Genomic DNA, 26,501 nt, shown 5'->3' on the forward strand with positions numbered 1-26,501 from the left:
GCGTGTAAAGTTGAAATGTTTTTTCGTGAACCCGTCAATCCCCTAAAAACGAGCGCTTGGGTCTACCTTCTGCTGCAAAATACTTGACGCTGTCTTGCAAAATTCTGTAATCTAAACCTTCCAGATGTTGACAATTTTTTGACCTTCAGAGCTTAGCTTTTCGGATGAAAATTTCTGCATTTGGTGCCAGATAACGTGTTTTCTTGAGAGATTTCTTCCTTACTACACTTAAGAAATGGAATTTAGTTTAGTTTACGAGTAAAAGAACACACCATTATTCCATCAGTCGGTGGCATTTATCTGTTTTCGTCCGATAAAGAGCAAAACATGGTATTGTATGCTTTCTAATGAATTTCAGACAGGTTTTGTTCTGGTCTGTAAAGTACACCAAAGGAAATTAGAATCATTTTTATTTCGAAATGGATGTGCTTTTCAAAAAATATGACAAGTTGAAAATCGAGCTTTACTACTAGAGTTATCAGTTTGTTTCAGTTCATAAGTCGCAAGTGGGCTCAAAAATACTTTAAATATTACCCACCCACGATAAAAGCTTATTATTAAACATGGCACATATAAAAATCTTTGTTTTACTATGATAAAGATTATGGCTTGGATTAATTTCTAGATGTCTGATAAAATTTAAAACATTTGGTATTCTCTATGGTATAGATTAAGGCTGGGTGTGGCTTCTTAATATTATATACTGGTTCTAAAAGTAAACCATTAAATACACGACATTAAATCAGTTTAGCCTATTTATGCCAGAAAATACTTCTTTTAAGGAAGTTTCGGGTATTGAAACGAAACCAATTGTTGGATCTCAAACTATAGGTTCTGAGTCTGCTCTCTGCTCTCACTTTATTAATTTCAAAATAAATACATACAATACTTAGGTTTAAATCCGAACAGCCTGTTATTATGTTGTTATGTTGTTATGTTTGTAATTCAAACTTAATATCAGAATTACTTGGAGGGTCGTTTATGTAATGCTATCAAGATGCCCGCTCCCTTTGAACAGATGAAATACATATTCTAATGGGATATAATGTTGAGGTCATTACCGCAATGACTTAATTTTTGAATTTAAAATATCGTTTTTTGCGTACAACAGGTCCAAAACCACCGATTGAAAATCAAAATGTTACGTTCTTTCCAACACCAACTCCGAAGACTCTGGGAACTCATTTTTGAAATCTGGTGAGGAATTCTACTTTCGGTATCTTGCATTTGTGTGTAAGCTCTGGTTTAGTCGGCCCACTTTTAGCCCTGCCTATTCTAATTGCTAGAGTTGGCATAAAGTGGATCGAAAGTGGGCTGTCTTTGTTTGACTTTAGATCACGTGTTTCAGATGTAAAGTTAGGATACGTCATACGTCTTCCTTCGTTTCGAGCGTAAAACTCCTACTCTAGAGCAAGGCCTAAAAGCCTGGAGCTGTCTATTGTGTAGACTAATGGGAAGTAAGTACGTGGCTTCATTTCCCATCCATGGGTTTCCTTTCTAACCCCATCAGGGCTTTACACTCAATTCTCAAAACGTCAATAGCCTCTTAAATGCCAACCCAATATGGACGAGAAATTTAGCTAACGTCATTTCAGAAAATAATTTAGTGTCATGATCTTCCTATTGACTGCTTAATGAGAAGCAATAATACTAAAGTTCAACCATAATATATAAGTTTTTGAGGTCAACTGGGCGAATGTTAAGAAGTAAAAACCACCCACGTTTGTTGATCGATATTGGAGGGAGTTTTAAGAAGACAGCGTTTGATTGGTTTATAGGATATGACAGTTATGAGAGCTTATGCTCATTCTTTTGTTTACATCTGACCAATAGCGAGTGACTTTGTATATAATCGCCATCGAGTTTCGTGAAGCTTTCACATGAAGAAAAACATTTTGATGTGATTATTTTCAAGCGCTTCTCATGTCTAATATTCTTTTTCAACCGACTACCAGAAGCCAATGTGAATTCTGACACAAGAAGAATAGTCGAGTTTGTTTGATCCTTTGGATGGTTAAAAGTTTGTCAAGTTCAAAGCAAAAAGTATAGAGAACGGCGTGTTTAAACCATTTTTGTAAAGGTTTTGGCTACAATTCTGTCTTACATATTGTGGAACTATGAATTTGTTGCAGTAAAAGACGGCTCATTGGTATAGTTCGATGTGCAGAAAAATAGATTCTTAAATGCCTGGCGTTAAAAAAAACACATCTAGGATCGAAAGAGAGGGGATATCATTATTGTATTTGTTGGAGTAGGACGTTTGAAATTCAGTAATAAACAAGACTGTCTCTAAATTTGCACTCATGCGCTCAAGTCAAAGACTTGATATGAGATTGTACTATTGAAGAGTTGATGACAAAGACAATCGATTCTTAACGCTGGAAATTCAATGAAATACTGGACCCAAATTTGTGCTCAAAGACAAAAAACCCACAATGCATTGCATACTGAAGACAATGTATGCTTTTTGTATACACTTTATTGTTTATTGGGTGTTCATACAGCCCTTCATCGGCAAAGATTTCGAAGAAAATGAAGCAGTCAGTTACACCATTGGAGCGTCTGTTATTGTCTGTGTTGCTTTCATCTCCAACATATATCTAATTGCTGCTTTGCTGTTTGGGACAGACGGGGACCCTGAACGGTCACCAGTTTATTTTTTCTTCATCAATATAGCTCTAGCAGATTTGATTCAGGCGTGTGTTGTATTTCCCTTAAATATGTATGAGAAAATAGCATTTTTATCCATCGATTTCGACAAAATGGATGATTTATCACGTGTCATTAAACTGGTGCGCGAGTTTGAGTTTCTGAGTGGGATTCTAAACGGAGCTAGTTTAGCAATGTTATGTTTTGCGTCAATGATACGAACATGGGATAACTTACCACGCTGCACAAACCGATCTGTAACCTTATTCATACAATTGGCGTGGCTTTATACTGTTATATGTTTCACGTATGATGCAGTGTACTGGCTTGATAGTACATCTGTGTGGAGTACGCAACATTCAGCGACTTACAGCTCTACGGTGGAGTTTTTCGTTCCTCTTACCATAAGTTTATTCTCCATCATAGTTGCTTTTATTATCGAACACAGACGAGCGCCTGAGAATCTCATCATGGAAAAAGATGTTAAACAGAAGGTTTTAGTGAGCTTGACTCTGTTATTCATAATTTTTCGAGCACCATCTTGTGTGTTGAATTTGGTTAAGCAAGGCAAAACAAATAATTCTTTTAATATTAAGAAAATAACAAGAATCGTTTTGAACCTATACAGCTTAAAATGTTGCATTAACCCGATTTTGTTACACTTTATACACAAACCTGTACGTACAATGTATACAAACTTAAACGGGAAATTGAGAATCCGTTTCGGAATGTGCTTTAATCGGTTAGGAACTAAAACGAAAGAAGGCGTAGAAGGTTATGTGAATTTTGATGCGTGTGATCAAAATGTGAACATTATTGAAGTACGCGAAGAAGAAGAAAATTCAGAACTTTTGCCATGAAGAATTCTAAATATTTGAATAAAATAAACTGGACTAAGAAATTTTTAGGGTTTTCTTATTTTAGTAAGTTTTAGTAAAGTAAGAGGTATGGTGGACTCCTCCAAATTCGAACTTTGCTGCTAATTCGAATATTATCGAATTAGTTTTCAGTTGCCACCAAGAAAAACGTACCCTCGTAAAATGTTTTCTATAAATCGAATATGCCTGTAATTCCCACTCAAGTTCGAATTAGGCCGTGGCCAGTGGATTGCTAAAGTTTCAAAAATAAAGAAAAAAATCAAAATATCCGTGACCAACTTTTGGATATGTTTCCTAGTCATTTTGAGGGTGCTGATTCCGAATTTGAACAAGCTTGTAAACCCGCAGTTTTTGCGTAATTTGCAATTTTTCGATTTTCAGGCAAAATTGTAAGCCCTAAAAATTGATGATTTTTGGGGGTCTTCAAAATCAAAAAAAACTATACCACGTGATGGAGCTCTTCAAACTGAGCAAAAAAATGTATTACATTGAACTCTCAACTTTTCTTGATCAAAAGTTATAGACGTTTTTGTGGTCAAAAAATGATTGAAAACAGGGAATTTCCCCACAATATGCATATTTATGCAAAATTATAACACTTTTTGACAACAAATTAGAAAGTTAACTATATTTTTTATATACACATTATTTTTTTTGGTTTTAGCCAATTTGGCCAATATGTCATTGTATCATTTCTAGGTTTATTTCGACTGATTTTTGAAAGTTGTATAAGTTACGCTTAGACAATATTGATACTCTTACGGCGTAGAATAGAATGTAAAATTAAAAATCTTGTTTTGAATAAACTTTTTTAATAAATTGCGTTTCCAGCAATGCTTACCTCGTTTTCAAAAGATTGCTATGGAAATTGATGCCAAGAGGAATTTAAAAAGTTTTTATTTATCAAAGTAACACTTAAAGACTTGAAGAAATATAAATAATCCCCGACCGTGGTAATGGTTTCAAAACGAGGCAGTTGTTGCACTCTAAATAATTTATGAAAAGATCTATCCTTTCTAGATCTCTACCAATCAAAACCAATAAAGTTTACGCAAAATTGAAGTATTAAATTATCTGCCAATTCTATATTTTCAAAGATTTACTATACATTCAAATGTTATCCTCGATAATACAACTATAAATTCATACATTAATTTGTTTGTTTGGCCAAAAAGAAATAGAAGAGATATCTTCGAAGCCAGCTGAATGTAAATCTAAGTGCTTCCCAGCCACTGATCTTTATATGCCTCTCGATCCAACCCAAACCTTTGATCGGAGTTTTTTTGAAAGGGTGCCCTAATGGTAGCACTACTCAATAGCGGTGTAAATGCATCAGAGCGCCACTTTCAAATAAACTCCGATCAAAGATGGGGGATATAGCTTTGTCCAGGGATATATGAAGGTCAGCGTTACCAGCTTTCGGACCTAGATCGAAGGATGATGGTACGATATCACTAAGATATCACTTTTCAGTAGTAAACTGTTGAAAGTTCCATTGAAAATCACTGATTTTTGCGAAGTTTTAGATATGGAGTAAAACAATGGATAATTTTTTATCTTCGAATCATACTTAAAATCCTTTAAATAGAGAAGAATGGTAAAAAATTAACGCCACTTTTAATTAAAATTTGCTAAAATTTGGCCCTTTTTACACCGGCCCTTTTAACGCCGGCCCTTATTACCTTACTACGCCAAGAGCCTAAAAATAACGCCAATAAGGGCCGGCGTAAAAAGGGCCGATAAGGTATTAAGCCCTTTGGCCTTTTCAGAGATCTTTTAATCAATGTAGCAAAGCCAGCAAGGAATAAAGTACGTTGTTTTCGAAGAGCTCGTAGTCGATACCTAATAAAAAGAGGGACCTAAATAAAACCCAGATCCAAAAAATGATAATATTAACCCTGTCGTCTAAAAAATAATAAATTGTAAAAAAAATAACTGAAAAATAAATTTACTAATTTGACAGAATTATATAGTATCAAAATAAACGAAAACATAATTATCTAGGCGTTTTAAAAAATGAAATTAAAAACAAAGATTCTTGTTTAACCAAAGAAAACCTAATTAAAAAGGAAAAAGAAAGTTACAGAGCCCTTTTGAAAAAGACACCCTCTCTCTTTGTATTTTCAGCGTTACACGATTGTTTATAACAACGATTCATAAAAACACGAGGCTTAATGTAAGTGACGGAAAAACCTCAACACTGGGAATTACCAAAGATTATCTCTGCAATTGAAATTAAATAAAGGTATCCAAACAATCGAAATTGAATTTCTAATTCTAATTTTTTCACTTTAAGTGTGAACTTTTTTTGCTACCAAGTGGGAACCCCTCTCAAGGGAATTGGTCTTATTACGCTGACATGGTTTCCACCACACATTTATAAAGCCCGAAGGGTTAGATGTCGTGCTTTAAGCCATCGCAGGCAAAATGTGCCGAGATACGGCACAATTTACAGCCAAAGCACGACATCTAGCCCTTCGGGCTTTATAAATCAGTGGTGGAAACCATGTCAGCGTAATAAGACCAATTCCCTTGAGAGGGGTTCCCACATGATAGCAAAAAAAGTTCACACTTAAATTGAATGGACTTTAATACACGTTTTTTATAGGAACAAACTATATAAGAACATAAGTCTTTGATGAGCAGAATATTAATAACAAGTTAAGAGTTATTTTAATACTTGGCTGACGCTAAAACACCCGATTCCTTAGGAAAACACAATGAGAAAAATGTAAGATTATTTTTGCCCTTAAAAACCGAAAGAGTTAAGAACATACGAAGGCTCAAAAAGTTTTAGAAGTTTTTATAAAAACGTGCTTTTTTAACCAAGTACAACATTTAATTTATCATTATAGACCCACTAAATTTAGTCATGTTTACAACTAAATTGTAATTTATCATTATATAATCTTCAAGTATTTTCGTAATTATATTTTTCTTAGCAACCGATAAACTCTTAACACTCCACCATTGTCTGTCTTCATTTTTTACAGAGCAAGATCACCAACAATTATCTCCATTGTCTCTCTTCCTTATCTATTTATTGTAGATTCGTTCTTTAATTTCTCAAGAGAAAAATCACTCCACATTCAACCAACACTTAACTGCCATCCCGTGTGTTCAAATACACAACCGAAAAACAATGCGTCAATTTCATTGGCCGCCGATGTCGTCGAAGCTGACCAATCAAATGTCACTTCCTTATCGTCCACCGATATTGAAACGCGATACTTTTTAGCACCGCTATTCAAAGTGTGAGCTAGCTTAGAAGCTTGGATCACAATGATACTGTTCTTTTTGAGAGACGGTAGCTTAGTAGTCATGCGTGTACCGTTGACGTATATAATACCTTTAGTGTTTAGAACTGTCGTATTTGGCGATGCGGTGAACTGTTTATTCGTTTGTGTCCCACAAATTAGCCCGATTCCATCGTTTGAACTGCTCTCTCCTGTCTCATCGACCTGTGAAAAGATTTTAAACATACATATTGGATAAGTTTTAAATTCTAGATATTTTAAAGCCGTAAATAATTAGGTCATTAAAAATTGGATAAATTATGAGGGTTTTTATTTTGAATAAACTTTAGTCCACTTTTCCCAAAATCACTGTATACAAGAATTTCACATAAATCCCTTTCGTACAAATTCTAGTATCAGTCCCCCTGAAACACACTTACCCAAAATGTAATTTGTTGTCCAGACTGGCAACTCGGCTCTTTGGAGCGAAGTATCCTGGAGCTTTCGGGAAAGACTTTTGTAGCAGTGCGTCCTCCATTGCTTAGTTGGTATAATTGTAAATCGCTATCTGTACGGCAGTCTCCCTCACACCAAACTGAAATGTTTCGAAAGAATTGTTAAATAAAATAGACTATATATTTTCTTTGGAGAATCCCAAAAATTAACCGAATACAATCTCGTTGATTCAAATTTACATAATCTTTAGTGTTACATGCAGCGCTGCTTTCTATAATTCGAACGAAAACATTGGTCGCCTCATCAGCTGGAAGGTAGAGTAAAATGTTCTCTATAATTAGAATCTTTCTCTATTTCGAACGAAAACATTGGTCGCCTCATCAGCTGGAAGGTAGAGTAAAATGCTCTCTATAATTCGAATCGTTCTCTATTTCGAACGAAAACATTGGTCGCCTCATCAGCTGGAAGGTAGAGTAAAATGCTCTCTATAATTCGAATCTTTCTCTAATTCGAACGAAAACATTGGTCGCCTCATCAGCTGGAAGGTAGAGTAAAATGCTCTCTATAATTCGAATCTTTCTCTAATTCGAACGAAAACATTGGTCGCCTCATCAGCTGGAAGGTAGAGTAAAATGTTCTCTATAATTAGAATCTTTCTCTATTTCGAACGAAAACATTGGTCGCCTCATCAGCTGGAAGGTAGAGTAAAATGCTCTCTATAATTCGAAACGTTCTCTATTTCGAACGAAAACATTGGTCGCCTCATCAGCTGGAAGGTAGAGTAAAATGCTCTCTATAATTCGAATCTTTCTCTAATTCGAACGAAAACATTGGTCGCCTCATCAGCTGGAAGGTAGAGTAAAATGCTCTCTATAATTCGAATCTTTCTATAATTCGAACGAAAACATTGGTCGCCTCATCAGCTGGAAGGTAGAGTAAAATGCTCTCTATAATTCGAATCTCTCCCTAATTCGAACGAAAAGTTTTAGTCCCTCGAATATCGAATTAAAGAGAGGGTATCGCATTATGGAGGTACCCTTTCCCGCGTTGTGTCAAACCAAACGGGGATGCAAAGTTCAAGATAACTACAATATGAATCAACTATTAATTGATTACATCGATGGTGAATTTGAAGGGGTGGTTGGGGTCGAATTTACTAACATGGAGTCTGTTTCGTTTGACCATACTTTTTGTATTCAAATTTTTATCACTCACGCCCCCTCCCTGTGTCCATTAAAAGGTGACCTCCCTTATCCTAACAGAAGCAAATAATGCTCCATTTGTAAGCAGACACAGTTCAGTGCCGGTAATTTGATCAATCAAGACCATTCTCTCCCTTCTCAGTTATTTGTTCTGATTAAACAAATTGCCGGTACCGTAGCAAAAGATGGTTTTATATTTTGCTTCAAATGTCGCTGCTTGAGAAAGACAGAGTTTCATAGTGCGGAAAGGGTTTTGGGCTAAAATTTTTATGGTAAAAAGGGAAGGGAAACAGTAAAGGAAAATTAAGTCTGGCAAATATAATACCACTTTTTAGTGAAAATAAGAACTTCCTTTCATGCAGACCAAATTTCATAACAGTGCTGGAAAATAATCTACAATATTTGAAAGCCCCCCTTCTTAAACGACTTGGTATCCCCCCTTTTTAATGAAAATTTCTGACCCCCTTCTTCATTTTTTTGGAAGGTGTCACCCCCCCCATAAGAAAGGGGGGGGTCCGAACTATGAGTTTTATATAAGATATCTGAAAAGGGAAAAAGGAATTACTGACCATGGGGAGATAACATGGTTGCTGCTGTTTTGATGACGCTCCATGCTCCGCACACGGCACCTCCGTTCGTTGTATTCATATACTGACAGACACGAAATTTGTACGTTTTGCTGGGCTCAGCAAGCGTCATTGTATACTCCAAATTCTCTCCTGAAAGCGAAAAAATGTATCTTATAAGGAATCAGAAGCTTTCCTAAATAAAAGGCCAGCGAAGGCTCCAGAAACGCCTAAAGTTTTCATGTGAAAGGTTCGAACTTTTTCAAAAGAGGATTCTAAACTTTCCTTGCCAACGGCGTGCACGCCACAATGTATGCTACTGTACCTAAGTTGTTCAGTAATCAGAAGACTTAACACCCCCTTCAACTTTCTCAGAAATATCATGGGTAAGTATAGAGAAAGCCTAGAATAGAATTGACACCCTCCCCAACCTTGGTTAAGGTAGTTTTAGTAACTGGCTCGAAAAGGAAGCTTAGGGCGGGCACCCTCCATATTTGATTATTTCTATTCATTGGAAAGAAAGTACAATAAAATAAAGAATTTCTTACCTTCATAAATAGTGTAAAAGACTCCATCATTCTTAGTAGTGGCTTGTAAAATGTATTCGGTAATGGTGCTTGTATCTGTGGCAACAGATTCTGAGTCTGACATCGGTTGCTGAAAAAGAAGTGTTAAAGATTTGATACAACTTTTCCATCACGAATTTCTTTCCATCTTTTGAAATCCAAACCACTTATATCATCAAAATCAGGAAAGTTACCAAAATTATAATACATACATATCTTTTGTGACTTCATAGCGTGATGCGAAACCCCCTTATTCTTCAAAGACTTTTTGAGAAAGGCTTTTTTGGGGAAAAGGACTTTCACAGAACAGGGCTTGAGATTTTTGTGATAGGGAATCAATAATTAAATCATTTAGTATGTTGGCATATTTAGCATATTGGCGGGTCGTAGGACGTCTAAGTGCAGATGTTCAAGATTTAAAAAAAATAGAGATGGATATGTATAATGACCGGAAATATGAATAAAGTGGTGGGGGTGAGGATGTATCCTACAAGTCATAACTTTGGTCAAAGAATACAATAATAAGTTATTCAGTGTTGCAACCAACATTAGCTTACTGAATTTATACGAAGAGATCAAAATTCGAAAAAACTATGAGAAATTTTGTTCTTTTAAGGCTTATTATAGGGACAAAAATCCAAGTAAAAATTTCAACTAGACAAAAAGTTGCAATTACTGAAGTCATAATGGTTTTCTCACCTCATCCCACCGAACAATAATGGCACCTGGACGCTCAAGAGTTTCCATGATTTGTACTGATCCAGTCATGTTCAGTTTCAGTAAGTCTCTCGTCTTGTCTTCAATGGAATGTAAAGCAGCCTCGTTGATCTTCGTCGAAAACGAAAGTGAAACCACTGGAAGCTCTGGTTGACTGGAAAAATGCATCGGTGTCAGTGAGTTATATTTTGAACCCTGTAGACGAGCTGGAGTTTTTAAAAGATACTTCACTAATTGGTAATTTGAAGTAATAGAAATGACGCGTTTTTAATCGAAAAAAGACCATACCTTTTACCAATTTCAGTGACCTTCTGGTTGATTTGCTGTAGATTTAGTTGTTTTTCGTCAGCTTTGACTAAAAAAAATGTGAATGATACCATTTCAAATAAACTTCTGAAAATAAGGCTTTTGATTTAAATGAAGCTTGTTGTAAATGTTGTATCTGATTATGATTAACGGACCAAGAAAATCACAAAAACTAAAGTAAAATAGTGTTCAAAATGGAATTTTAGACGAGTAGTCAATTTTAACCTGGCAGCCTGGCAGAGAGCTGGAACATCACCACCATCATCATCCTCCGATCTAGGTCTTTAAAGACCTAGGTCGGAAACATACAATAACCCTCCCTCCACAGCTCACGATCGACCATCGCTGTCTCCTAACTCAAGCCCTGTTGTTCTTTTTAAAATATCTAAATAGGTATGTTTTAGAAAATTTGTAAAATACTGGGGTACCTGATGCTAAAATATTTTTCAAATTTTCTATTTCCTTTTTCAGGTGTTCTTCAAGGTCAAACAGATTCTCGATATCCTTTTTTACAGTTTCGTCCACTGAAGTACATAGTCTCTCGTATTGATGATCCAAGTTGCGTAAAATTGTTTCCTTAGCGTGCATCAAGTGTCCTTGTAATGCCTTCTTTGTACTGTCTGCACTCTCCTTGATATATTGCTGAGTCTTTCCATACTCTGATAATTTGTTGCTGAAAAGAATATAATTAAGTTGATTTGATAAATCTTTCGTATTTATTTTCGTTCAATAGTGGTTGACGATTTCTCAAAATGGTCTAAGAGGAGCACAATGCAATTTCTTTCAAAGAAGTAGCATTTTTGTAAATAAATACCAGTCATTCCAGAGAAGGGAGTAAAATATGTCCCACGTTTTGTGACTAGATACCAACAGAAAGGATCAAGGACTGTTGCCTCCCATGATCATTTAGTGGCGCCCATAGAGAAGTTTAAGTTGGGTATGGACCATTAAATCTTGGTTGAAAAATGGCACTTTAACATTCTATAATATCTTTCAGAATTAAATTTTCTTACCTGAGGAAGGAGAGTCTGTTTTCGCACCTCTCCAACGTATCCTCAACATTCATTTTTTATTACTTTATAAACAACTGAAAAAGTAAATTAAAATAACCACATAAAGTTCATTTAGTCTACTGAAACTCACACCCTGAAAAAAAGCATTGGAAAAAAAGTCAGTATGATAGAAAAAATTTGAAAACTTGAAATCAGATTTAAGAAGCAAAATGGCTTGCCTCAAGCTGGCAGATATTTTGAATAAACAAAACAGGATTTTATTTCATAATTTGTCGGCTATGATTGAATCACATAGCTGGTATATGATGACATCAAAATATCTGAATACTTGGACCCAAAAACGTCTCAAAAATGAAATGTTTGAAGCCAACTACTATAAGACACTCCTGTTCCAAAAAGAATCGAGAACTGAACAAGAAAATTACAAAAAATTTCCAACTTTCCTTGTTCGAAAAATGATCAAGATTTTGTGATAAAAAGGCATTAAATTATGCAAAACTTCTCCATTTTCCTTTATTCTTTGTTTCCTTAAAGAACATATGATTGTAGTTTGTAGTACACCTTTTTGCTCAGTTTCAAGAGCTCTATCAGGTAGTTTAGGTTTTTTTATATTGCAGGCCCAAAACATGATTTTGTTGCCTTAGAACAGAAGCAAGTGGATAAACAATTTTTTAGAACTACTCAGAACTAACTGTATTTGTAGGAGCATACATGAACATTTATTTGTGTTATTTGATGTTGTTCTTTTGAACCAAAGTTAAGTGTGACCATGCTGGTTTTAAGAGCATGAGTCTGCTAATGTCACCTATTTTCGGTTTTGTCAACTTTTCAACTTTAAGGCTCCAGTGAAAAATCTAGGTGCATGCAATAATGATACCAGCTGATGTTTTTTATCAGTCTTGATACTGGCAAGCTTAAACAGTCATTTTTTCACTTTACAAAGTACACAATTTTTTTCTGGACAGCTTTTTACACCAAAATGAGGTTTTTAGCAAATTGTCTAAGTTCATTATTTAATAATCTAGGCCAATCATGTCTGATCATACTTAATTTTTCTTTTTATTACAGCCAAGGGATATGAAAAACAAAATCTACAAAAAGATTTTTCAAAATGAAGTTTTTCCCAGAATAAAGCAAAAGTTGCGGACATACTTTTTCGTTCACCAAGTTAGTCCGCACACAATTGATTTGCTAGAGAGTGAAAGTGTAATATCTATAGTATTGATGTTAACCCTCCCATCCATTAGAGAACCAACCAGGTAAACACTAAAAAGACCATTGTCCTTCATTGAAAAATATTCCATTTTGAAGTGAACAGGGTATGATTTCCGTTCACAATTTTGAGTTATGTCCGCCATATTTTATCCTTAAATTTCAAAGGGTTCTTCTTACTAGCGAATCATTTTCTATTCAAGGGTCATATTTGGGGTCATTTTATCAATTTGAAGTCCCAAAGGCTTTTGTTGGGGAACGGTGAAACAAAAATCGTTTCTCCAAAAATTAGTGATGTCCGCAAAAAAGTTATGTCCGCAAAAATCATGAAGGTTTCTCAGCCCCCAACACCATTTTTAGGTTGCGTTTAAAATTATTGCTTTGAGGTCATTATAAGTTTTTTTAAAAAACCAGAAAAAAGAAAGGAAAAATTTTAATTTTTTTGGCAGATTTAGTTTTTTTCACCTCATATCATATGTATTTCATGTTGCGGACATAACTATGTCATCTAAATTGCTGATAAGTGTATTTGCAAGCTGCATGATGTTTTTAATGAATGGAAGTATGTTAGGCTATTAGAAAAGAAACAAATACTCTGATGCCAAGTATGAGGTCCAAAATTAAAAATTTTTAACAGAAAAATACCTTTTTTGTTTCTTTGAAAATGATGGTTCTGAGCCTGCGAGCTTGAATAAAGGATAAATCATGCATTAATTTGCATATTAAATTCATTGTGTAGTGTTCACACAACATAATCTACTACCCACATTCACTTCAGACTGGTTGAATTGCCCAATTGTTAAACAGAGTCATATCTGTAGCAAATGTATGTTGGGACATAACTATTAAAACGTATTTTATCAGATTTTTGCCCCCGTTAAGCAGTTATCTAACACTTTGACAATACTAAAGAGTTACATTTGTAAAAACCATGCATTTCCTTGTATTTTTTAATTTTTTGTGTCCTCTAGAGGGTCGTTCTTCTATTAGAAACATGAGAAAGTTCTAATATCATTGATAAGTCTTCTTTTGTTCTTTTCAAAGAAAAACATGTAATAACTGAATCAACCCAAACCAAATCTTTTTTGATTTTAAGATTTATTTAAGTCTCTTACTATTCCTTAAATTTGGCAACGAACAGACACTCCAAAATCTTCAAATGATGTATAATTTCTAGGTTCTACCCTAAGAAGAAAAGGCATTTGCAAACAATTATTTTCTACTCCTATTGAAACAGTTTAGTGACTCTCAAGAAAATCATATTTTAATGATTAGAAATGTACAACAGTTGATGTCAAGCTCAAATCTTAACTTTTAAGATTAGATTTTAACAAAAAATTATATATGATTGGATTCTCTTTTTCAAATAAATCTTCAATTTTCAGGAAATCAAAGTTAAAAGACCTTCAAGACAACAAATTTCAATGATTGAGTTTTGGTTCAGTCCAGCAAAGTATTCAAAGCCAAATAATACTCAATTTAATGTTTATTGCTGATTTTTAAATCAAATTTAACAAAAGTTAGTCCGCAACCACAAGGTTTCATTTATAATTTTTAATGGCTACTGAAAGATAGCAAACTTTTGGTTTTTTGGAAGCCTTGTGATGAGTCCTTCAAATCTAGAATGAATTACCTGACCATACCCGTTCTTTTCATGAAGTCAAACTTTATGGGAATATTTTTTAGTATTTTAGATTTTATTTTGAAAAAAGTGTCAGAATTCGAAAAATATGCCATATGCGGTAAAAATTGCTTTTCAAGCCTTATATATTAGCCATGAACTGAAATCTAAGACAAGTATTAGATAATGCATATTTTATCTCAAATTAAGTGTAAACTACAAAGACTTTTTTGCCAATTGTCATGATTACATACCTACGAAGGTTAAATTTATGGACCAAGCCAGTTTGATTAAGCCCTGATACTTATGTTTTCTGAAAATTGAAGTCATTAATAAAAAAATTATCCAGGAACAAAAGTGAAATTCAAAACTTTATTTTTTCCAAATTTTTTCACCTATTTGGGTGACATTACCAGACTCATGCTCTTAACAAATGAAATGATATCCAAATCCAAAGACAATCCTTTGATAAGATACTTTGATGCTCTGATACTTCCTATCAAAACGTATCTCTTTTTCATGGACCAAACAAATGAGAAAATCGTGGCCAAAGAAAGAAATATTCAGGGTGCAGAAGTTTTTTTATAAGCACGTAATTCAAACATTCTTCATTCTTCATTCAAATTCTTCCTTTAAACCATTCGAGTTTGCTTATGAAAATTTGGTTGCGACATACATAATTTTTCTCTTTGTTAGTGTGATAAAAACTGATTTTGATCAAAAAAAAATTCAACTACTCCTAGAGAGTGCATGTCATAATCTTCTCCCACATGAATTTTTTCTCTCATTTTTAGAATTTTCTCCTGTTGCACCCATTTTTTGAAAATTACCTTATATCAATTGTCCAAAAGAATTCCAGAATTCCCATCTGGTTGTATACAGAAAAATTCCTGATTTTCATACAGGGTGCACTACAAAAAAGTTTCTCTCTTCCAAGTGAATTTTATTGAGATTTAAAAATTTTAAAAGAGCGAATCCTTTTCTATTGAAAAGAAGAAAGATCAACTTAAATTTTTTTGGGTCATTTATCAAATTTGGTTCATTAGATCAAAAATTAAGCTCCATTGAATGAAAAAGTTACTTTCAAAAAGTGCTCAAAAACGTTCAAAATCAGCCTATCAAATTAAATAGAAACTCGATCACATATCAGTATTGTTGTTTTAGTCATAAAAAATTAGAATTAGCTATCAAAGTGACCTTTTGTTTTATAAAGAAAAGTTGAATTTCAACTATAAAGAAAGAAAATTTGTCAGAAAATGCCAAAAATTCTGGCAAGATTCACGAAAATGCATCAAATATGGGTTTTAAGATAAAACCAGTCTTACTTTGACTTTATCCAGTCTAGAACCAAAAATCTGGCATTTGGAGAGCTTTTTGACCTATTTTTCGTAAATCTCGAGTTCTAAAATCTTGAGGTCTAAATCGCCTAATACCTACTATCTAATACTTACTAAACTACCTAATACTTAATATTTACTATATATACCTCAAAATTGCTCGAAAATACCTATAAAATAATCAGCATGCCAAATATATGACCAAATCTGAAAATTTGGTGTTAAAAAAAATTCAACTCTTTGTCTTATAGCGTTTTGAAGACATGAAAATATTTTCTCCCTTTTTTTCTCTTCACTTCATTTTCCTGCGATTTTTCTATAAAGTTTACAGACTACACACATTTTGTCGAGACACACTTTTTTGTAGGAGAAAAATATTTTGCTTGCTCATTCTGATCATTCATATCAGTTTTATTTATAAGAATCAGTTGAGATGAAAAAGCCCTACAAACCAATCTCAAGAAGTAGTGACACTTTCTGACTATACTCGATATGATGCAGATAAATACAAAAGGATAAAACTAATGACCTATATTTAATCTCAAGGAACGCTTAAATAACGTTTTAGCCATTTATATCTTTATAAAGGAGACATGGGTGTATAAGAATAACTGTTTTAGATATTTGCACATGTGTTCTTATAATTAAATGAAAGTCATCAGAGAGATCAGGAAAAGGAAGAAAAACTAAGATAGTAACCTTTTGCTTTGAAATTATATGAGGCGAAGAAAATATTTACTTAATATTTAAATATCCTTTTAGATAACACATTCAAATTCCACGAAACCAATTTTCTCATAATCAGGGGGGGGGGGGGGGTACAGACAGGGTACTGACCCATAGCCAGGTGGTGGTGTCTATTTTTGCATTTCAAAAAAGTTACTACTTTGGGGGTGGGAAATTTCCTGTATGCTTCTTCAATTTTGTATCTCTTTTCTAGTGTAGCTAGACTGAAATTGGAGGGAGAATTCTTTGATGTGTTAGATATTATTGATATAAAATATTGTAAAATATTTAGTATATTTATAAATAACGAGAATATCTTTTTTTTTAAAAGAAGATTGCTGTTTTATTTTTGTTTTTGAGAAAAGTAGCTTGGAAAAGGTTGAAATGATCAAAAAGGTGGTAGACCCATTTTCAAGGGCCTCTGGAAAACGTGAGGCTGGAACTTCGATTTTTGGAATACGATTTTACCAGTTTTAGCAATTTTTGCCCGCTAACCCATCTCAACCTTTTTACCTTAAGGAAGAGGAAATTTGAGTTTCAGCGTTTCCGAAAAAACGGATAGAGAAAATTTTTTTCATCTTCAAGGACGATTCTCAACAACCAAAATACATCTTTGGTTTTGGGTTTGTTCTGACGTTTTTCCTTAAAATACGATCACTTTCCTTTCCCCTTGAGCGCGCGAGAAAAAAATGATTAGCTCGCGTTCTCGCGCAGGTGAATAAAGATGAGGCGGTAATCTTGCACTGAGGGTGCTACTTTATAGTTTCCGCCCTATTTTGCGCCCACGATAGAATGAATGGTCCAAACACGGGGGTATTTCAAATGATAAACTATGTTGTTCTGTAAGTGTTTATTTTCTGAGAGATACAAATAGTATATTGAATATTATTAACATATTTATTTGAACATTTTTGAGCGCAAATTTAAATATATGGTTAAGTAAAAACAAATGATAACAGTTCTGTTTATTCCTCGAACCCCCGGGAAAACTTTTTTTGCAGACTAGCTATTTTACAAAACTCTTAAAAGAACTCCCATAGGAATTCCGATACCTAACCCGATTGGTTAATTTCGGAACGGCTTCAAGAAAGTCATAATGGCAGATCATTTTAAAAGTTTCGGAGGAAATGTGTGTAATTCATCGAAGTGGATGGCTTGTTGATTCTTTAAAGAAAAAAGATAACAGGTATATATAGCTTTTTCTAATCCTGGAATATCGAGGTTCCAGCTACACTGAATGGAGGAACAAAAACTTATGAGTAAAGAATAAGTTTTTCTGAAAGGAGAAACCCCAAATTACCCTAATGACGATTTTCAGAATTCGATGCGGCCAAGTTTTCATTATTCATTATTCATTATTTTTCCCAAATTGAGATCTTTTCGTGATTGTAGGGATAGTATTCTGATTAATATTCCATTTTATCATCAAATAAAGAAAGAAAAATCCAAATAAATAATTTGAAACCCTATCCAAATCGTCACTTTTGGGCAAAATCTTTTTTCGGGCAAAAATTTTTGATTACGAGAAGGGACAAAAACTAGAGTTTTTCATTTTTAAATGTTACTATAGTATTTTAATTGAAGTTCCATTTATTAACAAATGAAGAAAAGGTCATTTGCCATTTCATTTTCACAAATTCTCATCAAAAAGTTGGTTTTCTGGGCCAAAATTCTTGTTTTTTCGTCGCTTTTTCAACATAGTTTAAATTTTTTTTGATTTGAAATTAAATTTTTTAAACTAAAAAGGACATGAATTTTTTTTTTGTTCTTAGTAGTCTGGTCGGTTGGCTTTCAGGGAAAAAAAATTCAGGGTCAGACTACGCTGGGATCAGCTGGAAAAGCAAGGCAAAGTTGGTACATTTTCAGAAGCATGCGGCACTTACGGGCCTCTGGAGGCCAGTGCCATTGAATTTTTTTGTTGAAAATCCTAATGGTTGGCCTACCAGAAAAAAACATTTTGAACAAAAAAGAACTTCCCAAAACCTGGGCAGGCAAGGCCAAAGTAGACTTAAAATCGATTTTGGGCCGTTTTCATGACGTCATAGTTCAGGGTACCATTTCGAAAAACTCGCATACTGAACCGGCCATATTTTCAAGATAACCAAAAATGATTTGGTTATCTTGTTCTGAGAAAGCACAATTTCAACTTGAAAATGAAATAAACTCCAATGACCAAAAATGGCAAAAACTTAAAATTGCCATAAATCCGCCATTATGGATTTTCGGACCAAAATTTTTTGGAATTTTACTCAGTTCATTATACTGAAAAACATATCCAAAAATGAAAAAAATCTAAGTTTCAAACTATTGGACCTGCCCCAAACTGCCCCATTCTTAAAAAAACTGGCTCTTAATACAATAACAGGCAGCAGGCAGTCAGGAGTTCTATCCTAATCAAGCATATTTTTTTCGATCGCACGGACTTTCTTAATTAGGATTATCTCTTTGTTTTTCAATCCTAATTAAAGAATATGATTTTTAAAATTCAGATTCTTCACCAACAAACAAAATCCGCAAATTCTAACTATGAGCAATAGATAGAGCAGGTCAAAGATGATATATTGAGCCAAAAATCAAAACAAAATTTGGGCGGAGGGCTTCAAAATGACGCCATAAGTAAAAATCTGCCTAATTAGGCACGTTAGTTCTAATTAGGAATATTAAAGCCTGTGCTACATTATAAATGTTTATCTGCTACGGTGTAGATAGGGCAATACACCCGCGTTTTATACGCATTTTTGTCGCGGGTAATAGAACATTTTTCTAAATGTCATAACTCAAGACTCCATCCATATTACTGTATCAAACTTTCAAAATCTGCTCTACACACTAAATTCTTTCATTGGAGGCTGATAAGAATCTGCGGAAATTTGTATTTTTGGAAAAAAACTGGAAATTCGATATATATTCTTAATTAGGATTGAAAAACAAAGGGATAATCCTAATTAAGAAAGTCCGCGCGATCGAAAAATATGCTTAATTCCAGACGTCCGCGCTCGATAGGATCGATCATCGGGACGGCTCGATGACGGATCGATATGTGATCAATGGATTACTTAACGATTCGGATAGGAGATCAGGCCTGGCCATGAGTAAAACAGTGCGTGTGCTACGATCGCACGCCTAAAATCTTAACTTATATTATGGCGTGCAATAATAGCACGCCTAAAACTTTTATGGCGTGCAATTAATATTTACTAATTAGGATAAGAAATTTATCAGATCTATATCTCAGAAGGGGTCTACTCGTGGTATGGAGTCTCTCAGGCTAATGCTAACTAACAACTTATTCTCTTTATTATAACGATTGAACAATTTTCAGCTGGCACACAACGTTGTATCAACGTCCCTCTCACGTCATAACTCCAAAGAACATTAGATACGTTAAAACACGCTGGACGTCACTGAGAAGGGATTTATAAATATAATAACAGTTCATGTAAAAATACTCTAGTCTCCAACCACTCTTTAACTAATTATTAGCAAAGCTTGTGTAAACACAAAGTAAAATATTTTTCTTTCTTGTATGTATACACAAAGAAAGATCAGACATAATCTGTATAAAGGCTATGACGTCAAAAAAAAGAAAAACCATCAAATAAAGAGAAAAGAGAAGCCTTTCACGATCTGTATGATAAAAACCTTGACGTCAAAGTGAAAGAAAAACTATCAAAATTCATGAAGAGTAGAGAGATTGTGGGAAAGTCTGGGCACGAAAAGGGAATCACAAGAGGGAAGCAAATATAAGCTATTTATAGTTTACCTGCTTTGTTGAAAATAATTTTTATTACGCGCGTGCTATTATTTTCAAGAGTGTTTTATAGGCGTGCTTAAATCACACGCCTTGGAGTTTTTTAACCTTTTTAGGCGTGTTATTTTTGCACTCGTAAATCATTTTACGCGTGTGCCAGCGCGTGTGCGTGCTTTCGCATGCCATTCATGCCCAGGCCTGGGAGATTGATAGAGGATCGATACTCAAGATTTTTTAAAGCTTATGATTAGTTATCGATTAGTTATCAATTATTTATCGATCTGTTATCGATTATTTATCGATCTGTTATCGATTACAAACGGCCTGGGGTCGTTAAGGTTCAGACCCCCTCACCCCCTACCTCTTAGCGGCCAAAAAAATTCTTCAAAAGTAAATACTTTCACTGTTCTATGGCCGCCATGTTCTTTCAATTCGTAATCCTCAAAGTTCTTCTTTTCGCACAGAATAAACATGTGGTTTTGAGCCGTGACCTTTCAATTTTGAAACTCCAAGCCCCGCAGCAAGTCAGGGCAGGATGGGTGGAGCAAGGAGTCAACTGAGGCGGAATGAAAAATTGCCGAATTTCGTCACGTGACCAGATATTTTTCTCGTCGAAGCATTAATTGGTGATCGGGAATAAGGTGAATGTTAAGCGTGGTTGCTGTGGTCTTAGCCTTTCTTCACATGTTTCTTCTTTTTCGACTGATGATATTTGTAAGTGAGACTTACCCTATTTTTTAAACTTTTTTAACGGCAACGACCCTCGACATGGCCCGAGAATTCTCGGGCCTCTTCGGGCCATGTTCGGGCCGAGAGACCCTATCAATTCTTTTGGCCCGAACATGACCCGAGTCATTCGGGCCATGTTCGGGCCATGTTAAATGTTAAATTGATTCAACATGTCCAGTCAAACAAAATAGTACAAAATAAGATTTGTTATGTTTATATCGCTCAAAAAAACTTTACGAGCTTCCCGTGGACACGCTTCAGTTTAAAACCAGGACCAGTTTACTAGCAAATATTTCCATCCTAAGTGTATATTTTATAACTATGTTTTCATACCAAATAAGACGTTTAATATTTATATGAATTTACAACATTCATATATTTAATATAATTAAGAGAAACCAAGTTTTTCTCAAAGAAAATGTTAAAAAATTCAGTCCTGAAATTACACGCCTATTTTTAAATCATGTTTTCAAAAATTGGCCCGAGTGTGGCCCGAGTGTGGCTCGTGCGTTGTGGCCCGCGTGTGGCCCGAACACGACGGCCCGAGAATTCTCGGGCCAGCTCGGGCCATACTCGGGCTTTACGCAAATTCCAATAAAAGTTTTAGCCCGAGAATTCTCGGGCCATGTCGAGGGTCGTTAACGGCATCGCAGTGACCAACCCCCACCCCTTACGGCCAGAAGCCGTTAAAAAAAAGGAAAGTCGTTTGTCGACGGCCCCTTATCGACCCTATTGACTCATACTCGATCTACGATCGATAATAAATCGATTAACGATCGATGACAAATCGATTAACGATCGATGACGAATTGATTAACGATGGATGACGAATTGATATACTCGATTGAAATACTAGCTCGATAATGGATCAACGAAGGATGATCGACCAGTATGGATTCCACGAAATCTCGCGCTGAAGATATTTTTCCGTGCAGTTAAGTCTCACGCCAAGCAAAATTTCTTCTGTATATACCAACATTCAATTTTTCAATAAGGGTGCAAGATGGGAAAAGAGGCGCATGCGGCAACATAATTAATAAATTGACGCGAGCGCAAGCGAGCGAAAGCAAACTTAGCCAAATGGAAGCTAAAAATCGATGGATTATGGAGTCATTCACGCCGAGCTGGAATTATTACTATACGCCAACTGAAAATCAAACAATCTTTGTAAGTACCCTTACGCCAATGCGCCAAAAACGTTTCAGTTGTACGCCGAAGAATTTCGGCGTTGGTTACACGAAATCCATACTGGATGATCGATACTCAAGACTTTTTAATGGCTGAATCTCTTCCATCAATCTCCTATCCGGATCGTTAAGTAATCCATCGATCACATATCGATCCGTCATCGAGCCGTTCCGATGATTGGTCCTATCGAGCGCGGACGTCTGGTTAATAAGGATAGAACTCCTGCCTGACTGCACTGGCAGGTTGAAACAGAAACAGGGGTGTAAAAAAAAATCTAAATCTTCTAGAATTGCCCGAATTTTGGTCGACCCACCATACTACTGAACGGGACTAAACCTGTCAATCTGTGTGGTTAAAGTTGAAAGTATGCAAACCAACGACTTGTGAAGAAGTATGATGATGTGGTGAGGTAGAGNGGTGTGTATTTTTCACTCTTCAAGCAAGTACAGGATACTATTTGGGTACTTTTTCACAGAATTTTGCTGTTTTTCAATAAAAAAAGTACTTTGTTGTAATATTTTGACTTTTTTCAAATATTAATTTTTTTGATTTGAAATTTTTTTAATCGACAATTTTTTTTTACTCTTTTGAGAAATTTTTTGATTTTTTTGAAGACAAAACTTCCAAAATGGTCAAGAAGTGAGTGATGAAAATCAAAAGACAAAAGCTTCTGACTCCATCATTGATAGTTTGCTTGAATTATCTGTCAATTTTCAGTCTGAAAAACTAACAATAGTACCCCTCTCTTGGTCTAATCTGTAAAATTTAAGATTTTAGGGGTGGTGTCCCTATTTTTTACAGCAAAAATGAAGTAGTACCCGGTACTACGTCATCATATGGGTGGGTGGTACTAAACAAAATTTTAGTAAAAAGTCAAGTTAGTACCCTATGGAGTACCCTGCCTCTGTACCCCCCTGTTATAATAGAGATTTCGAACAGGCGAAGGAGAGCCAGGGCCTGGAAGTTCTGGTCTGTAAAGTATCCAAACAGATTAGGTAGTCAGTATTAAGTATTAGGTAGTCAGTATTAAGTATTAGGTAGTAAGTATTAAGTAGTAGGTGTTAGGCGTTTTAGACCTGCCCGTTCTGTAAAAGGCTGGATGGCCATCTTAGGCTTTATTTCACCCTATACTATTATTTTGCACAGTTTTTGGTAAAAAAGTTTCAACAAAAACACTTTCAGAGTCAAAAAAAGCCCAGAAATAGGCTTTTTTCCATTTTTATGTCACAACCGCAAATCAGCTACCTCTGGGGCAAACACTGGATTTTGGACTTAGTGATGTAAAATTTGCGCCAAAAGTCTCCTAATAGGATAAATTTTCATAAAAAATTGTCCCTTTTATTAAATTCAAAATTTCAAAATCCAGTTTACACCCTATTTTTTAGCATTTGTTACTGTGGCTGAGTGTCAGCTTTATCTAACCAAGAAAATACTTTTATCTAATTAATTCATTTATTGTACATAATTGTCTTTTATTGCTTTAATGCTATTTGTCTTTTGTTTTGTTATCTTATCCCTTTGAGGTTTTTAAAGCCATTTTCTTAATCTTCAGAATAAAGAAAGTGTGATACATCACCCTCTTATTAGATTTTACTGAAATTTGGACCAAATGATCTATCACACAAGAAAATAATACCCTGAAAATTTCATCTTGATATCTCAAGTAGTTTTGAAGATACAGTGTCTCAAAGATAGGCTACTAAGCAAAAATTGACCTCTAAAAGGGTGAATTGCACCAATTCTGGACCATGGGTTTGTAAACAAGACAAACTATCTTCAAATTGCCATAGAAGTAGATGTGTTAGGTATTAGAACTTGAGTTGTTGTGAATATGGTACTGTGGCAGAAGGTATCAGTCACGGTTAGTGTAAAACGCAGGTCACAGGTCACAAGTTACAGGTCACAGGTCAGTGTTGACAGGTCAGCTTTAATTACTGTAAATCACAAAGAAAATGTTTGAAAAACAGTTGTTAGTGTCAAAATATAATTCCAAAGGTATTTTTTGATCTAGAACTATTTTAAAGCTAAATATCTATCCACGTGCTTACCAGTACCACGTGCTTTCGCGTTTTATGCCTGTAATACTTGTATTATATATTACACCTATGTAACTCATGTACTAAAAATTATCTTTTCAATGTTATATTCATGTTACGTATGTATAATACAAAGAATACGTATTAAAAAATAATCTCACCTTTTGCTTTAAACAGAATTCTTGCAAACAACCCATACAGGCTAGCTCTAAAGCTCTAAAACAGCATCTAATAACATGAAAACCAGAATATGATTCTCAATGGGAATCAAAACTATAAAGTGCACTTACAAACATCAATTTGTCCAATCTAACAAAATTAATAACTGCACTGTCATCATTGACAATAAAACAAACGATTTTCTGTCAAGAGCCTTGTAAACATTCCAACAACTTCCATCGAAATGATCTATCACAGCTCAGTCTACCATTTTTAGCGCGGTCTGAGGATTGAGCTGAGAACACTCGCAGAACGCCCGCGAACACTCGCAGAACGCCTGTGAACGCTCGTGGAACGCCCGCAAACTCCCGCGCAGGTGAAAAACTTCAATCTGTCATTTTCTCAAGCGAAGAGTACGCGAAGCGATTCTAGCTTTTTTACGATAGTGCCGCGGATCATCAATGAATGGTATTTAATTATCATTATCCCTTTATTTTCAATCCTAGAACTTTTGCAAAAAAAAGGAAAAATAGAAAAGTTGTATTTTTTACTGCTCTATTGATTGATTGATTGTTGAGAATTTCGTTTACCTTGGTGCCCACATTCGCTGTGATCAACCTAACACAGGAGATCCTGAAATAAATAGCCGGATTCAATTGGCAGTCAGTAAATTCACTGACATGAGCAATCTTCTTCAGAACATGAGAATCAATTTAAGAACAAGAGTCAAATTTCTGGAAAGTTTTGTTCGTAGTACGCTGACCTATGCTTGCCAAAACTGGAATGTCAACAAAGCCCAAATGGAACGCCTTGATGTAACCTACCGTGGTTTCCTCAGACGTATCGTTCGAGGAGGTTTTTGTTTCGTCAATGAAAGTGAGAATGACTACCATTATCGTATTAGTAATGAACAGCTCCACAATCTCTGTGAAAGTGTTGATGTGTCTTGTTTTTTTCGAAAACAACAACAGAATTATATGAAACATGTAATTAGAATGCCCCTTGACAGATCAGTAAAAATGCGTGCCTTCAACTGTGACAATTATACAAAATGTGGAAGGCCTTGTAAGACTTTATTAGACCAAGCTGTTGAATCAAGTGGATTGTCAATTGATGGTCTGTGCAATCGAGCACTAGACAGAAAATAGTTATATGTTTTTTGAAATATTTATGATGATTGGAGTGACTCACTCCCCTATAGTGCTATGATTAGTATTTGGTAAAATATATATATATAGGCGAACCCAAAAAAATTTTTTGTTTCCGGTCCACCGGCCGGGTGAAAATTTATTTCGTTGTCACCCGGCCGCATTTTTTTCTTCGTACATCGTCGTTAGGGTTAGGGTTATAGTTTGTTTGTTTGAAAAACTTTTGTGAATCAGTTTTTGAGGCGTGTGATTTATCGCACGTGATATTTTATATTCTACTGTAAAATGCACGCCTAAAGTCTGTCCAGATATAATTGGCAGTGGAAACAAGAATGCCTGTAACATTTGATAGTCAGATATAATTATGGAATTTTTTTTTGCTTGTTTTAGAGAGTCAAAGGTGCTGTATTTGAATTATTTTGTTGAAAAATTCGCGATTTTTACGGTTAAATTTGCGATGCAAATTGAGCTTTTTTTTTCTATGCTATCCCGTTTCATTTTTACACCAGTGGTAGTTCACCGTTAGAAAGTTTATAAAATTTCAAGGCAAACAGAAAAGTCCTCAGAATATATGGGACCCGAAACCCTGGTTCACTTTTTGTGAATATCAAATCTCCAAATTATTCTAAAAAACGGGGTTTGTTATCTTTTTGAACCGCGCAATTAAAAGTTGAAATGTTAAGTGTTGGTGCATTTTGCTTTGGTTCATTTATTTTTCGAACGAAGTGAAATCACAGTATAATTGTTTTTATGAAAGATAAGCATGAACTTATAATGCCTTTGTTATTTTAAGTCTAAAGAACTTTGCTAATTCAAAGCCTAAACACAGTTTGGCTAGAGGTCATTAAAGGGATCGTAAAATTGTTATGATCGAAAAACTGTTTTATCAATCATATCCTACCCCGTTTTTAGTAATAACTTGGAGATTTGATTTTCACAGAAAAGTGCTACCAGGGGTATTTTCGGGTCCCTATTTTCCGAAGGACTTTTCGTTTGCCTTGAATT

The 26,501-nt window shown here is 34.9% G+C and overlaps 2 protein-coding genes across 2 annotated transcripts; one reads left to right on the plus strand and one right to left on the minus strand.

Moving 5' to 3' along the window:
- The first annotated feature begins 2,456 nt into the window (after nt 1–2,456).
- LOC136821496 (tyramine/octopamine receptor-like) lies at nt 2,457–3,509 on the plus strand. The gene has a single exon (XM_067077728.1). The coding sequence runs from the start codon at nt 2,457–2,459 to the stop codon at nt 3,507–3,509; it is 1,053 nt and encodes a 350-aa protein (XP_066933829.1).
- A 3,094-nt stretch (nt 3,510–6,603) lies between these two features.
- LOC136821455 (cytokine receptor-like factor 3) lies at nt 6,604–11,692 on the minus strand. The gene is made up of 8 exons (XM_067077691.1): nt 11,590–11,692; nt 11,005–11,249; nt 10,559–10,625; nt 10,253–10,424; nt 9,536–9,644; nt 8,991–9,140; nt 7,204–7,358; nt 6,604–6,988 (listed from the first exon to the last, which is right to left on the minus strand). The coding sequence occupies exons 1-8, from the start codon at nt 11,640–11,642 to the stop codon at nt 6,617–6,619; spliced, it is 1,323 nt and encodes a 440-aa protein (XP_066933792.1). The 5' UTR covers nt 11,643–11,692; the 3' UTR covers nt 6,604–6,616.
- Nucleotides 11,693–26,501: the final 14,809 nt, after the last annotated feature.

The sequence above is a fragment of the Clytia hemisphaerica genome, unplaced genomic scaffold, assembly GCF_902728285.1.
Source record: "Clytia hemisphaerica strain Z4C2 unplaced genomic scaffold, Clytia hemisphaerica genome assembly, whole genome shotgun sequence".
Taxonomy (NCBI): Eukaryota; Metazoa; Cnidaria; class Hydrozoa; order Leptothecata; family Clytiidae; genus Clytia; species Clytia hemisphaerica.

What these genes read in the sequence shown, in the direction of transcription:
- LOC136821496 (XM_067077728.1), top strand. Translation starts at nt 2,457, where the DNA reads ATGTATGCTTTTTGTATACACTTTATTGTTTATTGGGTGTTCATACAG.
- LOC136821455 (XM_067077691.1), bottom strand. Translation starts at nt 11,642, where the DNA reads ATGAATGTTGAGGATACGTTGGAGAGGTGCGAAAACAGACTCTCCTTC. An exon ending in GTCACTGAAATTGGTAAAAG is followed by an intron (nt 10,425 to 10,558) that starts GTATGGTCTTTT and finishes GCATTTTTCCAG; the next exon opens with TCAACCAGAGCTTCCAGTGG. An exon ending in GACAACAAATTACATTTTGG is followed by an intron (nt 6,989 to 7,203) that starts GTAAGTGTGTTT and finishes ATCTTTTCACAG; the next exon opens with GTCGATGAGACAGGAGAGAG.